General features: G+C 35.3%; 1 protein-coding gene across 3 annotated transcripts in view; it reads left to right on the top strand.

The window, feature by feature from the left end:
- Window positions 1-23,355, top strand: part of NUP54 (nucleoporin 54) — a 31,189-nt gene that overhangs the window by 4,331 nt on the left and 3,503 nt on the right. For all 3 annotated transcript variants that reach the window (XM_017514789.2, XM_017514790.2, XM_037733546.1), the window contains 6 exons: window positions 6,946-7,172; window positions 8,987-9,174; window positions 10,256-10,452; window positions 11,662-11,716; window positions 12,193-12,286; window positions 16,946-17,053. In XM_017514789.2, coding sequence (XP_017370278.1) covers window positions 6,946-7,172; window positions 8,987-9,174; window positions 10,256-10,452; window positions 11,662-11,716; window positions 12,193-12,286; window positions 16,946-17,053 — 869 coding nt within the window. The remainder of the gene's footprint in view (window positions 1-6,945; window positions 7,173-8,986; window positions 9,175-10,255; window positions 10,453-11,661; window positions 11,717-12,192; window positions 12,287-16,945; window positions 17,054-23,355) is intronic.

A 23,355-nucleotide genomic window follows, 5' to 3' on the forward strand; every position in this document is an offset into this window, starting at 1 on the left:
GGTGATCATTACCTAGATCCATTAATTCATTAGGGGTTACAAATAGTGCTGTTCCACCTGGATTCATTTATTTGTTGGACTACTTCTATGAGGAGAAACTTCATCTCATCTGTGTGGTTGATTCTTTCTCTTTATTACTGGTTTTCAGAATAAAGATTTGGTTGTCTAGTATTCTCCAGTTTTTTTAAATGTCAGAAACTGCAGTCTTTATTTGCTATTTTTTAATCCATAGCAGTTATCATTCTTATTGATGCTTAAATTGTTACATCTAGCTAGTGCGAGCCTTTTCAAGTTGGCTCCCAAGTCCCTTTGACACACTCTGGTTATTAGTCTTTGATGGCTTCCTTACCAGTTGGTGTGGCAATAGGTTCTGCATTGTCCTGTATGGATTAACTTATTCTCACAAGTACCCTGTGAAATAATACTTTTGTTATCCCCATTTTGTGGATGAAGAGAGAAAACAGAGATTGTGACTTACCTGTAATACCTCTCAAGAAGTACAGCAACATAAATTCAACTATTCCCTCTAGTGCTGTTTTCACTTTTCCTATCTGACACCTCTTTAAATTACTTTTGTTTCATTTTTCTTAAATAACTTGATTGACAAGCTAAAATTCATTCTACTCAGTCATTGAAGATTAGTTATTAACTTATTAAACATGAATTTCAAGGATTGCCTAACAGTAGAATGAAGATAATAGTATTCTCAGAATTATTCTTTCAGCTATTCCAGTCATTCATCTTTTCTACTATCCTGGAAAAATGCAAAATTTGATGAAATATTTAAGTAGTTAAGGACAGGACAGCAAAAATGAAAGTGTTTTCTTTGCTTCTTGAAATAAAGTCTCTCAAACTATGACTAACTAGTTCCATTTAGTTTCGTTAGGAAAGTCGGAATTTGAATCTGGTGCTATTTTAAAAATGAAAGGGCTCATTTTGTTATGTAGTAGCCATTTATTGTATATATCGTATGTCAGGCATTGGGTGTACAAGTAAAACCACAATCCCTGCTCATAGTCAAAGAGATCCTAGGGCTTCCGGGCAGAGGAAATAACATGGCATGGTTTATGGCAGAGTATAATACATTTGGGACCAGTAGCTAGATCAGGGTAGTTTTATTGCATAAATGACCTGAGTCAGTGGTGAGAATGGGATAGATAGATATGAATTGGATTATTAGTGTGCCTTGTATGCTTTACTAAAGAGCTGTCCTTTAAGCAGTTCTAAACCCTTGTAGGATTTAAGCTAGACAGGAAAATAATCAGATTTTTAGAAGTATCTCTTAGAGAAATACAAAGACAGCTTATAGGTGGGCTGGAATGGAGGCAGATATATGGGTTCTGAAGCTGTTGCCAAAATCTAAGCAAGAAATAGTGAAGACCTGAATTAAGGCAGTGACAGTTCCGAGTGGAGAGAAAAAACAGGATGTGGATTTAAGAGAGATTTAAGTTGTAGAATCAATAGAAGCGAATGACTGGACAAAGGTATCTTGGGCTTCTGGATGGCATAACCGAAGGATCCCTTACTCTTCACTAAGATTCAGAATATTAAAGCAAGAGGAGGTGTTTGTGGGTAGAATAATGAGTTTGAGGTGTCCCCTGGGTAGTTATTCATATGGGTGTGAGCTCAAGAGGAACATAAGAAAGCCATCAGAACATAAGTAGTATTTAAAGTGGTAGATAGGGATGATGTCATTTAGGAGACTTAATTCCAGAGTAAGATAGAGGAGAGTACTAGAACAAAACTCTTCGGAACACTAACACATAAATGCTGCCATCTCCTACTTGCAAGCCAAGTAGGATACTGACCGTGAAATACTGAGCAGCATGGTTAGGACCACTGCTTGTCCTGTCTCAGTATAGAGATGCCCATCCATGTATTCCTCATACTCATTAGCTCCCTTTTACTAATCACAGCTATACCTATGTCAGTTGGCAATACCTGTGAATCAAGGGGAAAAGTCACATTTGGCTCTTCTGACAAACGACAGAAGTCCTTTTCAAGCCAAAGCATTCGTTATCCAGGATCCTTCAAGACTGTTGGATCTTTAGGCAACTGATACTTTCTGCTCTTTCTGTTAGCTCTTTTTGTCTTCACTACTCTAGTTTGGATTCCATGGCCTTACGTTTCAGTGTCTCTTGCCAATATGCTAAACTTCCTTATTTTTGTATTACCTCTGCCTGAAAAAAAACCAAGGCGTTGTAAGCCCAACTGTCTATCTAGATACTGCTTGAGAAAAATCACACATTATGGAAGAGTGGATAGTACCTCTATAAATTCTTGATTACCAACCTCAGGTCTCAATATTGACTGGTAATCCTGTGAAGTTCCTACTTTCAGCTTAATTCTCCCACTTTCTATAGCAGTAATTTTAAACCTTTATTCTCTTCAAATCTCAAATTTCTCTTTTCTTACTTTTAGCAGATGGCCTTGACTGCTGCTTCAAAGACAAAATAGGGCTGGGCGCAGCGGCTCACATCTGTAATCCCAGCACTTTGGGTTGCCAAGGCGGGCGGATCACCTGATGTCAGGAATTCGAGACCAGCCTGGCCAACATGGAGAAACCAGTTTCTAATAAAAATACAAAAATTAGCCAGGCATGGTAGTGTGCGCCTGTAGTTCCAGTTACTCAGGAGGCTGAGACACGAGAATTGCTTGAACCCAGGAGGCGGAGGTTGCAGTGAGCTAAGATCACACCATGGCACTCCAGCCAGCCTAGGTGACAGAGCAAGACTCTGTCTCAAAAACAACAACAACAACAAAAAAACGAAGAGAAAATAAATAGAATTCCTTATTGCAATTCCTTCAACTTCCCTCCACCAAATCTATTCTTTACCTCCCTCTATTCACCTTTTCCTCTTTTTACCTGTCTCAGGATCTGATAACCTGTCTTCTCAGGACCTGTGTGCTGTTGATTATTCTAACTGCACTCCCTCCCCAAAAATCTTCACCTTCTTCTCATCCACACTTAAGTAACTCAAAGTTTATTTTTTTCTTGAAACAGTAATAACAACAACAGAAAAACTACTTTAATCTCACATTTCACTTCAGCTACCACTCTTCTCCTCTTCATAAACTATTTGCTAAGCTGGCTTCTGTTTTCTTTATTTTATTAAATAGTTAAGGTCATTAATCATCTCAGTAAATCCAGGGAACACTTGTTCTTTATGAAAAATGCTAACAAAGAAAAAAAGAATAGTGATGTGAATCCTACCAGCTGAAGTCATCAAGTATCAGAATTTGATACATTTGTTACTATCTTCTTCCTTTTTTAAAATTGTTGAAGTATTTGAGAACAAATCCCAAGCATGTCATTTCATGCTTACTTTACTACTCTCTCTTTTTTTTTAATTGCATTTTAGGTTTTGGGGTACATGTGAAGAACATGCTATACTTCTCTTTTTAAGAAGGTGTACATCATTCCAACCCACAGTAATTCCTTGGTACTATTTAATACCCCATCTACAATCAGAGTTCCCTATATGTCTCAAAAGTGTTTTCTTATTTGGTTTGTTTGAATCATGATCCAAACAAGGACCACATATTCATTTTCTTGTCATGTCCCTTAAGTTCTTTTTAATGTAGAGAATTCCCAACTCTGTTTTTTCCCTCATGAATTTCCCAGTTGTCTTGTTAATTATCCCCCATTCTGTATTTTTCTTTTGCTTCCTTGTAATATTATTTAACTTTCTCCCTCATAATTGTGGTAAATAAAGTTTGCTTTAGGGACTTGATGCTTGATTTTTTTGGTAAGAATATTTTGCAGGTGGTGCTGTGTGCTTCATATCACATCACATTAAGAGGCTGTCTCACTTTTGGTGATGCTAAGATTGATCAGTAGGTTCAGATGGTGACAGCATAACCTTATCTTACTACTTTAACCTAATGGTTTCATTCCTTGATGATCATTGCCTCAATCAGTTATCTTATTAGGAGCTGCAAGATGTTGATTTTCTAATTTCCTACCTATCACACTGAAATTTCTTTTGTAAAAGGAACTTTTTCTTCATCCTCCAAGACTGCTTGATCACCCTGAAGTGTATAGTTTGTATAGGAAAGGCAGGATAATTTTTTTTCTTTTTAATGGACAGTATTTGTAAAAAGGAGTTGGTGGCTTCATTATTTCTAATGGTCTCTAAGGAGTTAGAATTTTTTAAAAATTTGATCTTTACTTTATAAAATTACCATTTTGAAAGCATAGGCTTTGATAAATATGTTTCAGTTAGTTGTATTTGGCCAATGGGAGACCTTAACTTCTGTGACACTCTACTTTTTTTCTACCTCATTGTTAGTCTTCTTACTGCCTTTGCCCACTCATCTTCCTCTCTCTGTCTTTACAGAGATCTTACACATACTCTTTGCCTTTACCTCTACCCCCTGGCTTAGCTAACTCCTTCCTTGGCTGACGATCTTCTCTTGATCCCTCTCTCAGACTTGCTCAGCTCCCTTATTTAGTACTCCCAGAACCTCTGTACTTCTCTGAAGGACTTATAACAATTGTTAATATTATTGTTTGATGTGTTCACTTTCTTTAATGAACCTTGTCCACCTTATTTACCACTGTATCTTTAATATTTATTTAGCTCTGAGCACTTAGTGGGTACCCAGTAAATATTTGTTGTATGAATTAATGGTGAATGAATGAATGAATGTGTTTATATATTTAAAAAAGAGAGACTGTATTACCAGGAAATATAAGGGAGAAGGGCTTTCAAGGAGGAAATATATTCAACAGAAGTTGAAGGTTTTCTTTTGAGGGCTGAAGGAATCAGCAGCAGGAGGGCTCTGAAAAGGTAGGAAAGTACAAGAAGTCAAATATTATTCTGTCTTGAAAAGAGTCTATTGGATTTCATAATTTGAGTTCAACACCCTCCAGCTAGTGAACTTTAAGTAAACTGGTTCAGTCATAATTCAGTGTGACGCGTAAAAGGGGAGGCCAACTATGTATGTCTCAGTATAGAGATCACAGTTGATTAATCTCATTTAAAAGTTGAAGATAGAGCCCAGGAATTTCTTGGTCAAGGGTGGAAAGTGAGCTTATAATAAACCAGCATTCAAGTGTTCTGTGTTCTAGTCCAGTGCTTTCCAATGTTTATATATACTCATTTGGGAATTAATACTTTTCTGGAGAGTAAAAGAGCCTCTCTCTAACCCTGTAGAAGCCCCATGACCTTGTGGTATTTTCAATGTTTAGAGCTGAAAGAGAACTTAAATAATATCTAATACAGTGTTTTAAAACTCAGGACATTTTGGTATTTATATTTTCTTTTTATCTACATACCATTTGTATTACTATTTAAGAATTTAAATCAATTTACATAGAAACACTAAATACAGTTATTTTAAAGTAAAATTTACCTTGTTGCTATAAGTAGAAAACTAGTATTTGCTGTAAGGAAAAGGTAATTGAAATTAATTACAAAGAAAATATAGTGTTAATAAATTGTAGGGAGATACCTTTGCCTTAAGTTCTGAGCCTTGGACTTGCTCCTCCCTTTGTTAAAAAATGACATACTTATCTCACACTGTGGGAAATATTTATCTACCCTAAGAACTTGGCCCTTCTTTCCATTAGAGAAACTGGTATTGTGTACCTATGCAACAATCTTGGATGCTCTTCACATGTAACCCAAAACCTAAAATGCAATTAAAAAATTAAGAAAAAAAAAGAAAAGAAATTGGTATCCCAGAGAGGTTAACTGATTTGCCCAAAGTTACACAGCCATCTAAAATTTCAGGATAGAATATTGATGGTTAATCCATTTGTTACTACTATATATGTTTTTTAACAAGAGAAAGAAAATGTTTAGTAAGCTGGTATTGATATAACAATGATTTTTAAGCTTACTTCGTATCCCCCAATTTATATTTATTATACAAATAGCAATAAAGGTTGTTTAATTCTACATCTTTACAAACTTTTCTTTATCCACATGGACTTTTTCCCTTCCTCTCTCTCTCTCCCCCTCCCCTCTCTCGCCTCCCCGATCTCGTCTCTTCTTTCTCCTCTCTTTCTTTTGTGTGGTGGGTTTAATATTGTGGATTAAATTTGTGTTCTGGTAATGAAATTAATTTGGATTAGGGCTGGGCACAGTTGCTCATGCCTGTAATCTCAGCACTTTGGGAGGCTGAGGCAGGAGGGTCACTTGAGTTCTGAAGTTTTGAGAGCAGCATGGGAAACAGTAAGACCCTGTCTTTACAAAAAATAATTTTAAAAAATTAACCAGGGGCATGTTGGTGCACTCCTGTAGTCCCAGCGACTCAGGATGATGAAGCAGGAGGACTGCTTGAGCCCAGAAGGTTGAGGCTGCAGTTAGCCATGATCTTGCCACTGCACTCCAGCATAGGCAACAAAGTAAGACCTTGTCTCAAGAAAAAATATTTTAGAAAAGCAAGTTTAATGTTATAAGGTTTGTCCTAGTGTATTAGTTTCCTATTGCTGCCATAACAAATTCCCACAAACTTAGTAGCTTAAGACAATAAAAGTTTATTATTTTATAGTTTCTGGAGATTAAAAGTCCAGAAATGGGTTTCACAGGCTAAAATGAAGGTCTTGGCAGTACTGTGTTACTTCTAGAGGCTCTAGGGGAGAATCCATTCTCTTGCATTTTCCAGTTTTTAGAGTCTTCGTGCATTTCTCAGCTTGCAGCTCCTTCTATCTTGCCATATCCGAACAGCATAGCATCTTCAGATCTGTTTGACTCTGAGCTCACTCTTCCACTTTTGAGAATTGTATGATTGAGTTCATCCTGATAACCCAGAATAATCCTCTTTCTCAACATGCTTAATTTAATCACATCTACCTTTTGCTGTGTAAGACAACACATTTGTAGGTTCTGTAGATTAGGATGTGGGCATCTTGTCGGGGGGGGCATTATTTTGCCTGCCATGCCTAGGATCTGGATTAAATTTTGTTTTTAATACTAATTTTGGGTACCTTTTTAGCATTAGGTGGTCTCTTCAGTCAGCCTACACAAGCTCCTACCCAGTCGAACCAGCTGATAAATACTGCAAGTGCTCTTTCTGCTCCAACGCTATTGGGAGATGAGAGAGATGCTATTTTGGCAAAATGGAATCAACTGCAGGCCTTTTGGGGAACAGGAAAAGGGTATTTCAACAATAATATTCCGCCAGTGGAATTCACACAAGAAAATCCCTTTTGCCGATTTAAGGTATTATTAATACTGTTTTTGTCTTCAATTAAAGAGTATGTATAACAGAAGATATATTTAGATTAAATTAATATCAAGATAACAATTGCTGTGGTCTTTTCTCCTTGAACATGGTATGTTTATGCTTTTATTTTGAAAATATAGAAATTATAAAATTGAAGTGATTTCTTACATATGTGTGATTGAAGGTGACCAGAATATGACTAAAGGATGGTGTGACTAGAATGTGATTTATAACTGAAAAAAAAATGTAAACAAGAGAATGGTTTGCTTGGCACCTATAAAGGGGAGCCACCAAACTATAATTTAGTGGTATTCATTTAACATTGGCCAGGAAAGTGTACGCTAACTAGCAGACAGGAATTCCCCTTGGCATGTATAATCCCAAAGCTATTAAAACAATATTGCCCATTTTCTTTGTTCTTATTCCTTCCCTACCAAACAATCTCATTTGTCTCTTCAGAACATCTGTTTATCAGCCAGTGAGAGTATTGAGGTTCATTTGGTAATGCATTTTACATAACAAATTATGTATTGCAATCCAGTTTATACCTCAGCCGCTTATGAGTTACATCTGCCTAGTTGGTCTCTTAAACCTAATCAATGTGTACATAACCCTGTGTTTGGAGCTGTAAGGCTGAGGATCAGACCCTTAAAGTGGTCAGCCTGTCTTGTTACAGAATATCTCTTTGTCTCATCACTAACAAAAAGTATATTGAATGCATGTAATTGAAATTTTGATTTATTTAGTCGCTAAGAGATATTCAGTAATAGACATAAGTTGAGTGTAACAATTTAAACTTTTTTCTTTTTTAAAAGTTAGTGTATAATGTAAAATGCATAATGTACACTTGAGTTAATTTAAATTCTTTTTTAAGGGTTGCATATAAGTATGGAAAGTGATAAAAGGCTTCTAGCTAAAAGAGCAATTCTTTAGAAAAGTATAGTTGGTCATATTAATAGGTAAAAAAAAATGCCTGTTTCATAAAGTTTTGTATTATATAAACAAAGTGATAAAGACATTCTTTATGGTATTTGTAAGTTGGCAGTGCCATTACCGTGATTTAAAAGTATTTATTTGTAAATTAGTTCTTTATATATTTAAAACTTAGTTTAAAATTCCATGAATCAGATATATAGATACTCCTCAACTTATGATGGGTTACATCCCAGTAAACCCATCGTAATTGAAAATACTGTAATTCAGAAATGCATTTACTATACCTAACCTACCAAGCATCATAGCTTAGCCTGCCTACTTTAAACATGCTCAGAACACTTACATTAGTATACAATTGGCCAGAATAATATAACGCCAAGTCCATCTTATAATAATATTAATAACAGTTTTATAATAAAAAACTAAAAGAATTTCATGTATGGTTTCTACTAAATGCATATTGCTTTTACACCATATAAAATGGAAAAATCATAAGTTGGGAACCATCTGTATAGTGAAATAAATTATAATTACTCGATTTTTGCAGCCACTTTTATAATGGCATGCATATGGTTCAGAAACAACCAACAATAATGAATATCAAAATTTTTTAGGGAGAAAGCTCTTTAGTTACTCTCTCAAAGAGGAAATTTTAATTTTACTCTATAGATTTATGTTATTCCTGGATAAAATAGTTTCTCTTTATAATTTGATGACCTCCTACGGCACAAAATGGTGGAAAGAATCATTATTCCCTCCATTACCAGACATTAAGTTGTTTTTTGCATTTTAGCAGATATTAAGCTATTGATATTAAACACCAGATTTAAGATCTGTACATATGTTTTATATTGTTTATTTTGTCATTCCACAGGCAGTAGGATATAGTTGCATGCCCAGTAATAAAGATGAAGATGGGCTAGTGGTTTTAGTTTTCAACAAAAAAGAAACAGAGATTCGAAGCCAACAGCAACAGTTGGTAGAATCATTGCATAAAGTTTTGGGAGGAAACCAGACCCTTACTGTAAATGTAGAGGGCACTAAAACATTGCCAGATGATCAGTAAGTATACATAAATATACTCTATTTCTGTGTATTTATTTCTGGTCCAAAGAGAGTGATCAATAATGTTATTGTTGCTAAAGCACAAATTAAATCTCAGAGCAAAATGCCTTTTCTCAGCTAGTGATTATTCAGTATTTATAAAAACATTTACTTGAAAGCTTTTTAAAAAATTTCGATTTTTAAACTTATTAGATGCTAATAATTTTCCAGATTTTCATTCAGGCCAGGAAGGGACCATTTGTCATAGCTGTGTGCAAATTGAGGGCCACAAAGACATTATTGGAAAATGTTAACTGATTACTGTTCATGTTCATTCATGGATAAATATTATTGCATTATTTCCCTTGACCTAAGTATAATTCTCAGTCTTAGTGGCGAGACATTTGTTTTAGGATATTTGGAAGAATGATTATTAATGAGATGCAGTAATTGAATCAGATTTTGCTTGTGGTCTTAATTGCAGAGAAGCAACTCATAAATTTCAGAATCTCCTATAATAAATAACATTTACATAGAATTTTGCAGCTAAGCAAAACCCTTTACAAATATTTTCGTATTTACCTGGCTCATTTTAATTTTATCATTTAAGTTGATTTGTAAATGAACACTACATTAGTAAAACTTTCTTATTTTCCAAGATTTAAGAAGAAAACAGCTGGGTACAGCAGCTCATCATGCCTGTGGGAGGTCGAAGTGGGAGGATTACTGGAGACCAGGAGTTTGAGACTAACCTAGGCAACATAGCGAGTCTCCGTCTCTCAAAAATAAAAAAATATATAGATAAATAGATATTAGCTTAATGCAGCGGTGTGCAACTGTATTCTCAGTTACTTGGAGGCTGAGGTGGGAGGACTGCTTGAGCCTGGGCTTGAGGTTGCAGTGATCACGCCACTGCACCCCAGCCTGGGCAACAGACCAAACCTTGCTCAAAAAAAAAGGGAAACATTTAATTGCCTCCTAAAACAACCATCTCTGAATTCAACTTATACCCTTCTGAAATCACATGCTCTGCAATGCTGAAGTTTGTGGCTATGGGTTTTGTGCTCCATATTTTATAAATTGGTTATTCTTCCTTCAGGACAGAAGTTGTCATTTATGTTGTTGAGCGTTCACCAAATGGTACTTCAAGAAGAGTTCCAGCTACAACACTATATGCCCATTTTGAACAAGCCAATATAAAAACACAGTTGCAGCAACTTGGTGTAACCCTTTCTATGACTAGAACAGAACTTTCTCCTGCACAGATCAAACAGCTTTTACAGAATCCTCCTGCTGGTATGTTTCTAGAATCACAGAGTTAAAAAAAAAAAAAAGATTTAGAACTAAATATTCCGCCTATTTCAAAGATGTTAGTTGGTTATTAAGGTTAATAAAACTAGTCATCACATATCCACTTATTTGGGAAATAGTTTTGAATATTTGTATGTATTTATTCATTTAGTTTTTTATCATACAGCTAATATGTAAATGTTAAAATAGAAATTTTGAGGAAATAGTGAACTGAAGAAAAATAGTCCATAATCCATCTACCTAAAGGTAATTTACTAGTAAAATTTTGGTTTATTTTTTTCTAACTTATTTTAACTGAATATTCAAGCAAAACCTGAACATGTTGTTACTGTAAAATACTCTGGATGGCATAACTAGATTGACTGTGTGATAGATTACCTTTACTTCCCTTCCCCAGAAGTAACTACTATCAATTTAGAGTACTCTGTTTAATCCTTTATCTGTGATTTGAAATGTAAGCATATTTACATGTAGGTCCTTTAAAAAAGGATTCTGCATATACATCTGCAGCTTGCCTTTTCACTTATAGTATTTCTTAGTACTTTTCATGTCAACATGTGAAGATAAATCACTGCATAGTATTTCTCAGATACACCTTTACTTAACACTTCTAAATTGTTTTCTATCTTTTCACTATTAAAAACTATGCAGTAATTAACAGCATCCTTGTAAACATGTCTTAGAACACATTGGTATGTATTTCTTTAGAATAGATCTCTGGTAATGAAGTTTTTGAGTCCATATTGTATATGTTAGATATTACCAATTTGCCTTCCAGGGAAGTTCTACCATTACATTCATAACAGGAATGTTATTTTCCTGGTCACTGGTGGCAAAATAATTAATTTAAAAATTGATTATCTTATGTTTATTAGCTACATTTGTATTTTTTGTGAGTTAATTTCTGTCCTTTTCCCATTTTCTAGATTTTTTTGTCTTTTTGATTTATAGGAACTCTTTCTGTATTCTGGAGGTTAATCTATTATCTTATAAGTTTTAGATTCTTCCTTTCGGTTTGTACTTTTTTTGAGCTTTATTTATCCTGCAAAAATGTGTATTCTTACCATGATCATATTTGACAGTCACTTTTCATTATAGCTTCTGGGTTTAGGGTCTTATTATAGGAAAGCCTGTGTCATACACATTATAAAAACAGAAAATTGTTTTAGAAAAAATATTTTTTATTTGTGGTAGGTGTTGATCCTATTATCTGGGAACAGGCCAAGGTAGATAACCCTGATTCTGAAAAGTAAGTATGTCTTCATCTTGTTTCATATAAGAACTAATATTTGCTACTAGGGGAGCAAATAAATAAGAGCTATTAATTATAATTCTTACATATGAGGCAAGTTTATTTTCATTGCTTTAAAAAAATATTGATTATTGTCCAGCTAAAGCTTCAGCCAAAACAAAAAGAAAAAAATTAAGAAGAAAAAAATTATGGTAAGGCAGCATAGCATAGTGAGAACTAACTAGGAGTGGAAAAATCTAATTGCATTTAATAATGTAATGTTTTGACTGAACTTTATTTCCTCATTTGTAAAATACGAAGGTTGAATAAAATCTCTTTGGTGTAACATGGTTATCTCATAGGCATAGTAGATCTGCCTTAGAGCCCTAGAAAGTTAATGTAAAATTATATGAATATTATTATTAAAACCTTAACTTCTGGAATTTTGTAGTAATAGGCTTAAGATCTGAAAATTGTTCACTGCATTTCTTCAGGTTAATTCCTGTACCAATGGTGGGTTTTAAGGAACTTCTCCGAAGACTGAAGGTTCAAGATCAGATGACTAAGCAGCATCAAACCAGATTAGATGTAAGCATTTAGCTTTTCATTCTCTGGCCCTGGAAGTAGGGAAAAGGATTAAAGACATTTAATTCCTTTTACTATGTGTGCTACTATTTTATAGGAAGCAATGTAGCATATACTGTAGGTTAATAATTACAGTTTTATACAACTACCTTCTTTATGATAGAAGTCCCCAAATCATATGAATCTGATTTGATATAATAATGAATGTAGAATTCTTGGCTTAATGGATTAATTAAACTGTGTTTCTAGTTTTAGTCAAGGATTGCATATTATTATTTATGGGGCCTTATGAAAATGAAGGTTATAATTAGGATTTTTTATGTTGACATATAATTGTCTTCGTATATTATTGTATGTTGATGAAGCAAATTTAAAATTATTTAATACTTAAATATACTTAATACTTTATTTCATAACGTAGACTTTTTTTTAGAAACCAAGGCGGGTGGATCACTTGAGATAAGGAGTTCAAGACCAGCCTGGCCAACATGGTGAAACCTAGTCTCTACTAAAAAATAACAAAATTTGCTGGGTGTGGTGGCACATGCCTGTAATGCCAGCAATTTGGGAGGCTGAGGCATGAGAATCACTGGAACCTGGGAGGCAGAGGTTGCAGTTAGCAGAAATCATGCCACTGCAATCCAGCCTGGGTGACAGAGTAAGACTCCGTCCAAAAAAAAAGTAGACCTTCATAATTAAATATTCTTAAAGATTCTTAAAGGTCATAGAAATTTGGATGATTTCAATTCTTTTAACTTTGCTAAGGTTTTATAACCCAGGAGCCTATGAAAATAATGTGTATTCTGCAGTTCCTGGGTGACGTTTTCTATTAATGTCAGTGAGATCCAGTTGGTTGATAGTATTTAGTTCTATATTGTTGATTTTTCTGTTTGTTAGTTGGGAAAGAGAGTTGAAATCTACAGCTACGCTTATGGTTTTGTGTTTTTCTCCTTTCATTTCTCAGTTTTTGCTTCATGTATTAATAGTTTGAAGGACTGTTATACAGGATTTTTTTTGGCAAATTTACCGTTTATTATTATATCATATCCCTCTTAATCCCTCTAATGGCTTTTTTTCTTTTATTTTTAATTGACATATAACTACATATTTATGGGGCATAGTGTGATAATTCAATACATGCATATATAGTGTGTAATGATCAAATACGGGTAATTAGAATATCCATTACCCCAAATATTTATGATTTGTTGGTATCATTGAAAATTCACTCCTATACTTATTTGAAATACAATAAATCGTTGTGAATTATAGTTACCTATAGTACCATAGAACACTAGAACTTAAACCTGCTATCCAGCTGTACTTTTGTATCTGTTAAGCAACCTTTGGCAGTGCCCTACTCCTGCTCTTTGTCCACTTCTCATAGCCACTATTCTACTCTTCACTTCTACGAAATCAACTTTTTTATCTTCCACATGAGTGAGAACGTACAGGATTTATCTTTCTATGCATGGCTTATTTCACTTAAAATGTCTTCCAAGTTCATCTGTGTTGCTGCAAATGGCAGCACCTCATTCTTTTTCATGATTAAATAGTAGTCTATTGTATGTGTATATATGTGTACACATACACACCATGTTTTCTTTATCCATCTCTTGATGGACACTTAGACACTCTAAAGTCTTTGATATTAACATAGCTACGCTACCTTTTTTTGATAAACAGTGTTTGTATGGCATACTTTTGTCCATCTTTTTGCTTTTAACCTACCTATATCATTATATTTGAAGATTCTTGCAGACAGCATAAAGTTTGGATTTAGTCCTATCATTTCATTATTTGTTTTGTGTTTGCAGTCTCTGTTGTTCATTCCTGTTTCCTCTTTTCTGCCTTCTTTTGGGTTATTTGGACTTTTCTTTAGCATTTCATTTTATTATCATCTCAAGTCTTAGAGCAGTACTTCTTAGTAGTGGCTTGTGGTGGTGGTAGTGATTTTGTCTCCCAGAGCACATTTTGCAATGTCTGGAGATTCGGTTGGGGAGTGCTGCAGTCGTCTAATGTGTAGAGGCCCAGATGCTGCACACATTCTACAGTGTACAGAACAGTACTCCCACAATAAGGAATTATCCAAGATTAACAGTGCTGAAATTGAGAAACCTTTCACTAGATAGTATGATATTTCTCTTCCCACTAGAACTACCAGACTTTTCTTGGAGCTCCCTTTCAGCGTTTATGCTCATTTCCAGGTTTAAGGCTGGGTTGAAACCAGACTAGGGATGCCTGTGGGAAAAAAATGGGTAAACTCACCACCAGTTACATGGTACTTTATATCTTCCCTGTTTTCCTGCCAGAGTACTCAAATAGCTGCCCCATGTATTCCATCCAAGTTTTATAGCTATATTAAATGGGAGAAATTGGGGTTGCATATGCTTAGTCCATCTTGTCTGGAACTGAAATTATTCATATCTTTGGCCAGTGTTTCCATGGGGCTTCCTATGTTTTCTTTATTGAACTTCAGTAATCGTCCTAGATTTTAGTCCCTATTTGTTTATAACATTGTAAATATCTTCTAGTTTCTCATCTCTCTGTTAACTCTGTCCTAATTTTTCATCCCAAAGTCTGAGAGTCTCCCGCATTAAAAAAATTTTTAGAGTTTAACCTTTCACATTTGAGCCTTTTTGTTGTCATCATGGAGTTTACCTTTATATAAAGTATGTGGTATGAACCTGGATTTATTTTTCTCTAAATAGTGGGTCCCTATTTTTAATATTGCTCATAAAAAATTTGATATTCCTCAGTGATTTATCAAAGAATTTTAATTACGCTAAGTTTTCACATATATGTGATCTATTTCCAGACCCTCTCATGTTTCAGTGGCTAGTTGGTCTGTTCTTATACCCTAAAAACTTCAGAATCAATTTGTCTAGAATGCTAGAATTATGGTTGGAATTGCATTAAATGCAAAGACTAATTTGTGGGAATTGAATCTTAATAAATCATTTCATCCATGAATATGGTGTGTCTCTTTAATCATTGTGGTCTTTTATGTCCTTTGAAATAATTTTTAAATATCCCCTTTTAAAATCTTGTGCATTCTTTCTTGGATCAGTTCCTAGATGGTTTTAGTATTTGTTAATAAATACTGTGACTGGTAACATGTCTAATTATTTTGGTTATTACTTATAGAAAATAATGTCATAATTATTCTTACATCTAAAAACCCTGCTGATTTTTCAAACTTGGGCTGGGGAGATTGCCGAGGTTATGTAATATATAACATGGCGACCTAATTTTGTCCTTTCGGCATGGCCTGTCATTGGAAAGTTTATTTAAGAGGTGATGTGCACAGGTGGATGTTCTAAAATATGTCTTGTACACCTTCTTATCCTCTCTCTTATGACATGTTAATATAAACCAGTGGCATAGAAAGATTAATCATGGTTGAGACAATTACGGGATTAATTCTGATTGGGATGCTTTAATGAAATAGCGAGATTTTAACCTAGCCTGTAAGGTTAAGACTTCCTAAGGCAGAATAGTGGGATTTCAGCCAGGTAAAACAGCAAGTCAAAGATCTAGAGGCATAAAAATGTATCCTGTTGTATAATCAGTATCATTCCTTTTCCTCTCCACTCTGATTACTCCCTCCAAGTATTCTGTAATAGTTAATGTTGAAATGTACTGTACTTTCTATCAGTAGTTATATACAGGGCTAATTGTCTATTAAGACACCCTCTAGATGTCATCTTATTTTTTCCATTCAGGCCTGGTTGTTGGCTATATTCCATATTCAAATTCCTTAATTATTTCTGAAGTATGTGTTTTCTTTTTTTCCTTCTGAAATAGTTTGATCGGTCTTGGGCTCTCTCTTTCTCTCTCTCTCTCTCTCTGTTGACCAGGCTGGAGTGCAGTGGCATGGCTCACTGCAACCGCAAACTCCTGGGCTCAAGCAATCCTCCCATTGTAGCCTCCTAAGGAGATGGGACTACAGGCACGCAGCACTATATCTGGCTAATTTTTTATTTTGTATAGAGACAGGGTCTTGCTATGTTGCCCACACTGGTCTCAAAATCTTGGTCTCAAGCATTCCTCTCACCTTAGCCCCTCAAAGTGCTAGGATTACAGGAGTGATCCACTGTGCCCAGCCTAGTTTTTTCCTTTTTTTTTTTTTTTTTGAGATGGAGTCTCTGTCGCCCAGGCTGAAGGGCAGTGGCACAATCTCAGCTCATTTCAAGTTCCGTCCCCTGGGTTCAAGCGAGTCTCCTGCATCAGCGTTCCCAAGTAGCTGAGATTACAGGCACATGCCACCATGCCTAGCTAATTCTTTGTATTTTTAGTAGAGACGGGATTTCACTACGTTGGCCAGGCTGGTTTCAAACTCCTGATCTCAAGTAATCTGCCTGCTTTGGCCTCCCAAAGTGCGGGGATTACAGGAGTGAGCCACCACGCCTGGCTTATGTTTTCTATATATTGCCTCATTGCTAAATTTCCTAGAGCTCTAAAGATATCTTTGCATGATTCTTTTAAAAAAAATTCTAGGTATGTAAAAAGGGAAGAAATATAAGCACAGATTTATAGGAAAAGAGTTTATATTTTGAGGGATGAATCTCGGGCTTATTCCAAGACTAGAATTTCCATACAGGTGTAACTGATAAATAGTTGTGATATTTGATTCCCCCCCCCCAATTTTTTTTTAAACAGATCATATCTGAAGATATTAGTGAGCTACAAAAGAATCAAACTACATCTGTAGCCAAAATTGCACAATACAAGAGGAAACTCATGGATCTTTCCCATAGAACTTTACAGGTAGTAATTTGGATTGTTTTCACCAGTGTTTATAAGGCTATGTGTGTGAAATAATGTGGTGAACATAGATTTTTATAATAAAAAATAACAGACTAAAATGAAACAATAACATTGTGAAACTAGGCGTACCGAACTTTTTCAGTAAAACTTTGAAATTGGAAAACAGATCTCATAGGTTTGAGTGAGGAGAATAAAAATATCCTAAAGTTCATACTTTAGTGAGAGTTTGAGGGAAAGCACTGAAGAAATGCAGCATCTTAGTGCAAGGGAAGCTTCTGTGAGATCACTGATGTCTCATAAGTTTCATAAAATAGTTAAGAAACATTTTTGATTTTGAGTGCTAGAAAAAGGAGTGTAACTGTAATGGGTGAAAAACAATAATAGAATTTCCAAATTAACGGGAGGAATTAAAAGAATAATAACAAAAACTGAAATTACAAATTATCATGAAAACAGAAATATTACATACCAGAACCAGTGGGAAACAGTAAAAGTTGTACTCAGAGGAAAACTTACAGCCATAAACAAGTCTGATTTTAAAAAATCAAATGTGAAAAATAAAGGAACTTGGTATTCATGTTAAATTAGAAAAGGATTATCAAGATAAGACAAAAGAAACTAAAAAGAAATAAAGATAAATGTGAAATCAGTGAAAGACTAAAAAAAGTAATAATGGAAAGAATAAATTGAAAAACTGTTCTTTGAAAAGACCATTAAAATCACTAAGCATCTCATCAGCCAGAAGAAGGGAAAAACAGGGCAAAATATACAAAATTAGTAGTCAGAAAAGAGACATCATGATAGATATACAAAACAGAATAAGAAGATACTGTATGGGCTGGGCATTGTGTCTCACGCCTGTAATTCCAGCACTTTGGGAGGCCGAGGTGGGTAGATTACCTGAGCTCAGGAGTTTGAGACCAGCCTGACAACACTCCACTAAAATACAAAAAATTAGCCAGGCGTGGTGGTGTGCGCCTGTAGTCCCAGCTACTTGGGAGGCTGAGGCACGAGAATTGCTTGAACCTGAGAGGTGAAGGTTGCAGTGAGCTGAGATCACACCATGGCACTCCAGCCTGGGCAACAGAGCTAGACTCCGTCTCACAAAAAAGAAAAAAAAAATGATGATACTGCATGTACTTTAGGGTAACAAATTGGAACTCGGAGGCTAAGTTTTGTTTTGATTTTTCTATGAAAATAAAAATTACCAAAATTACAGAGAACTAAACAAATACCACAGAAGCAGCTGGAAAAATGAAAGATGAAACCTGAAAAAGGCCTCAAGGACAGATAGTTTCATTGCCGAATTTTGTCTAACCACTAAAGAGCTAATTCCAGTGTTATTTTAATTATTCCAGACAATTAAGGAATAATGTATATAGCTTCCTCATTTGTTCTTTTTTCACAGCTTGAGATATAATTTACATTACCATACAATTCACTCATGAAAAGGGTACAATTCAGTAGTTTTTAGTGTATTCAGAGATTTATATAACTATTATTACCACAATCAATTTTAGAACATTTTCATCACCCTACAAAGAAATCCCATACCTGGTGGCTCACACGTGGAATCCCAGCACTTTGGGAGGCTGAGGGAGGTGGATCATGAGGTCAGTAGATCGAGACCAGCCTGGCTAACACGGTGAAACGCCGTCACTACTCAAAATACAAAAGATTAGCCAGGCATGGTGGTGTGTGCCTGCAGTCCCAGGTACTTGGGAGGCTGAGGCAGGAGAATTGTTTGAACCCAGGAGGCGGAGGTTGCAGTGAACTGAGATTGCACCACTGCACCCCAGCCTGGGCCACAGAGCAAGACTCCATCTCAAAAAACAAACAAAAAAAGGCCGGTCGCGGTGGCTCAAGCCTGTAATCCCAGCACTTTGGGAGGCCAAGGCGGGTGGATCACGAGGTCAAGAGATCGAGACCATCCTGGTCAACACGGTGAAACCCCGTCTCTACTAAAAATACAAAAAATTAGCTGGGCATGGTGGCGCGTGCCTGTAATCCCAGCTACTCAGGAGGCTGAGGCAGGAGAATTGCCTGAACCCAGGAGGCGGAGGTTGCGGTGAGCCGAGATCGCGCCATTGCACTCCAGCCTGGGTAACAAGAGCGAAACTCCGTCCCAAAAAAAAAAAAAAATATCCTATACCCATTGTCAGTCACTTCCCCGTTTCACTGCAAATCTGTTGGCCCCACACAACCAGTTTTGCCTCTATAGATTTGCCTGTTCTGGAAACCTCATATAAATGGAATCATATGATATATGGTCTTTTGTGACTGGCTTCTTATACTTAGCATAATGTTTTCAAAGTTTATCTGTGTTGTGGTATGTAATAGTACTTCAGGTACCAGTAAATGATTATTATTCACTTATTGCTGAATAATTTCATCATATGATTATACCACATTTTACTCATCAATTGATGGACATTTTGGTGGTTCTACTTTTTGGCTATTATAAATAATATTGCTATTAAAATTTATTTTCAAGTGTTTTTGTGGACATCTGTTTCTCTTGGGTGTAAACCTAGGAGTGAAATTGCTGTGTCATATGAGACACTATGTTTAACTTTTTGAGGAACTACCAAACTGTTTTCCAAAGCAGCTGTACCATTTTACATTTCTGTTTGTTTGCAGCACCTCATAAAAAAAGAAATTACAAACAGCTATTTTAAAGACATGCAAATTATGCTAAGTGAAAAAAGCCAGACTTAAAGGCTATATAAGGCATGATTCTATTTATATAACATTATACAAAAGAAAAGTAAGGACAGATAACAGATTAGTAGTTACCAGGAGCTATAGATGAAGAGAGAAATGTGACTACAAGGAGCATGGGGTGATGGAAGTCTTCTGTAACTTAATCATGGTGGTGGTTACACAACAGTATTTACCAAAATCATAGAACTGTACACCTAACACAGGTGAATTGTATGTGGAGTATACCTCAAATCAGACCAAAAAATCAAATTCTAAATAAAGTATAAGCAAAGAGAATCCAGCTATTTATCAATTTCTTAAAAAACATACTTTGACCAAGTAAAGTTTGTTTCAGGATTGCAGGGTTGGTCTTATTAACAGGACATCTATCAACATGACTTATTATATAGCAACACATTAATGGAAAATATAGAGACTGAAACCAAGAATGAATAGCAAATACTCAAAAAGGCAAAACACTAAAGTCACATTTAGAAACTAGACACTGATACCCAATATTATCATCATTATTCATTGCTATCTTGGAGGTTTTCATAAATATAACGAGCAAAGAAATAATATAAACATTGGGAAAATGGTTAAGTGATCTCTTTTTGCTGATATGATTGTATATCTGGAAAACCCAAGGGAATAACCATAGAATTAGCATAGTAAGCTGGCTAGATATAAAACTATGAAAATCAGATTTTCTTTATACTATATGGAAATAGGAAAATGTTCAATTCACTATGGTGACAAAATTGTAAAATACTCAGGAATATATTTATGAGGAAAATATAGGTATTTACAAATTATATTCTTAGAATACTTAATATCCACTTTACAAAATTAAAAATGAATTACAGCTTTTTGAAAATTGATTAAGCTGGGTGTGATGACATGGCACCTATAATCACAGCTACTCAGAATGCTGAGGCAGAAGAATCACTTCATCCCAGGAATTCGAGGCTGTAGTGAGTTACGATTGTGCCCATGAATAGCCACTGCACCTGTTACCTGGGTGACATGGTGAGACTCATCTCTAAAAAATTTTTGATTAAAATTTCTTTAAGTTTATAAAGAAGAGTAAGTGTTCGAGACTAGCTTGTTCAGGAACAAAAAAGAAATAGTGAAGGGGACTTCTTTACCAGATTTCAGAACCTATTTTAAACCTCTTGTAATGGAATCCATGTAACATTTGCATGGGATTGGACAGAAAGACACATGGAACAGAATTGAGAATTTACAAGTAGATGCAAGTGTGCTGAAAATATAATATATGACAAAGGCAGTATTTCAGTTCAGTGGGTTTATTTAATAAATAATGCTGGAGTATAACTATCCATAAGGAAGAAAATAAAATTAGACTATTGCATCATATACAAATAAAGTGGACTAAAGATTTAACTCTAAGAAACCTTCTAAGCTGTATGTACAATCTGGGATTTGAAAGACACTTGATCAGAAAGCTAGAAACTATAAACCAAAATTGGCCACATAAAAAATTGTGTATAGCAAAAGATACCAGAAGCCATTTGTCAACAATCAGGTGATAGTTTAGGAAAAGGAAATTTTGCAAATAGCATTGATTTTACCTGTGGCATTAATATTCATACAGAGAGATCCTATAATTTGACAATAAAACCCATTTGAAATTTGGGCAAAAGCTGTATAAAGGTGGTTCACAGAAAAAGCAAATGCAAAATAGTTCTTAATCATTAAAGGATGCTCCCTTTAATTTACTAGAAATCTGGGAATTGCAGAGTAAAGAAAAAAAAAAAAAAAGAGATCCCTTTACACTCATCAGGTGGGGAAAAATTTAAAGAAACACCACCACCTGTTGTTGATAGGAATGTGGGGAAAGGATATACTGATGTGTGGCTTATGAATCTGAATCATTAGGCTCTTTTAGGAAAGCAATCTAGCAGCTTTAGAACTGAAAATGTACATACTTTAAAACAGCCTTATTCTTAAAGATCTATACCAGCTAAATAGATATATGTACAAAAATGTTTATTATAGCATTGTAGTGTCAAAGCTACAAAATGTTTATAGCATTGTTTATAGTCAAACCTACAAAAATGTTTCTTATGGCATTGTTTGTAGTGAAAATGTATATCCATCAAGACAGTAATGATTATTGGTTAATACATTAAAAAAGCATGCAGCCATTAAAAAAATAACAAATTAGAGCTATACTTAAGGAATTTCATGAGATTTTGATAATAAAATTATAATTTTAGTTTATAATAAAATTTAATTTTGTTAATTATATAATCAATTTTTTTTAAATTTAGATAAGCAAAAAGGAGTCAGTGTGTGCGTGTGTTCATGAAAAAGATACAGTTGTAGGAACATGGATGAGAGTATGGAGGGACTTGCACTGTTCTTAACAGAGTAAGCTGGGCTTGGAGAGTAGCAGCAAACCACGAGTCTGCCTTTAGAGGCCACTGCATTAGACCCTTTCTCCCGATGTATTGTTAAGTTGAAAAGAAATAGAAGCAGCCTGGCATGGTAGCCCATGCCTGTAATTCCAGCACTTTGAGAGGCTGAGGAAGAAGGATCATTTGAGTTTAGGAGTTCAAGACCAGCCTAGGCAACATTGGGAGACCTCATCTCTACTAAAAAGAAAGAAAAAGTAGCCAGGCATGGTGGTGAACACCTGTAATTCCAGCTACTTTCGAGGCTGAGGTGGGAGGACTGCTTGAGGCCAGGAGATCAATGCTGCATTGAGCTATGATCATGCCACGGCACTCCAGCCTGGGCAACAGAGTGGGGTACTGTCTCAAAACAACAACAAAGGAAGCATGTCACAGAGTGATATATACAGTATGGTTTTATTTTGGAGCTGTGTATGTGTGCGCTCTCTGTAGGAGCAAGGAGAAAGGTACAGGAGAATGAACATCAGTTAGTACTTTTTGTCTTGGGGGTATGAGAGGAAATTTGTCTTTTATATTCTTACATTGTATTGTTTCTTAAAGAATACATTTTGCTTTTGTAATCTCAAAATCCAAGAAATAATTTTTAGACTTAAATATTATAGACTCAACCTTAAAGAACACTTTATTTAGAAAGGCTGTGAATAAATGTCTAAAACTAGTATTATGTTGCCTATTTTTTTGTACTGCTTTTAAGCTGTACCATAGTTTCAAAATTGTTGGCTGGGCACAGTGGCTTACACCTGTAATCCCAGTACTCTGGGAGGCCAAGGGTGGAGGATCACTTAATTAAACCCAGGAGTTCAAGATTAACCTGGGCAACATAGTGAGACCCTTACAAAAAATTAAAAAATTTAACCAGGTGCAGTCATGGACACCTGTGGTTTCAGCTACTTAGGAGGCTGAGGTGGTAGGACCTCTTGAGCCCCAGAGGTCAAGGATCCAGTGAGCTGTGTTTACACCACTGCACTTCAGCCTGGGAGACAGAGCAAGACCCTGTCTCAAACAATCAAGTGTACATCAGCGTACTTATCTGATAACTTTCACCTAATTAAAATGGACAGAAACGTGATTCAAATCTTGAGCTGTTGAACCCTCCTAATTTTCCGCTGATTCCTTTCAGCAACTAATTGTAATATTACCTGCATAACTAAAAAGAGA

This window comes from Cebus imitator, unplaced genomic scaffold (assembly GCF_001604975.1).
Source record: "Cebus imitator isolate Cc_AM_T3 unplaced genomic scaffold, Cebus_imitator-1.0 Scaffold537, whole genome shotgun sequence".
NCBI lineage: Eukaryota > Metazoa > Chordata > Mammalia > Primates > Cebidae > Cebus > Cebus imitator.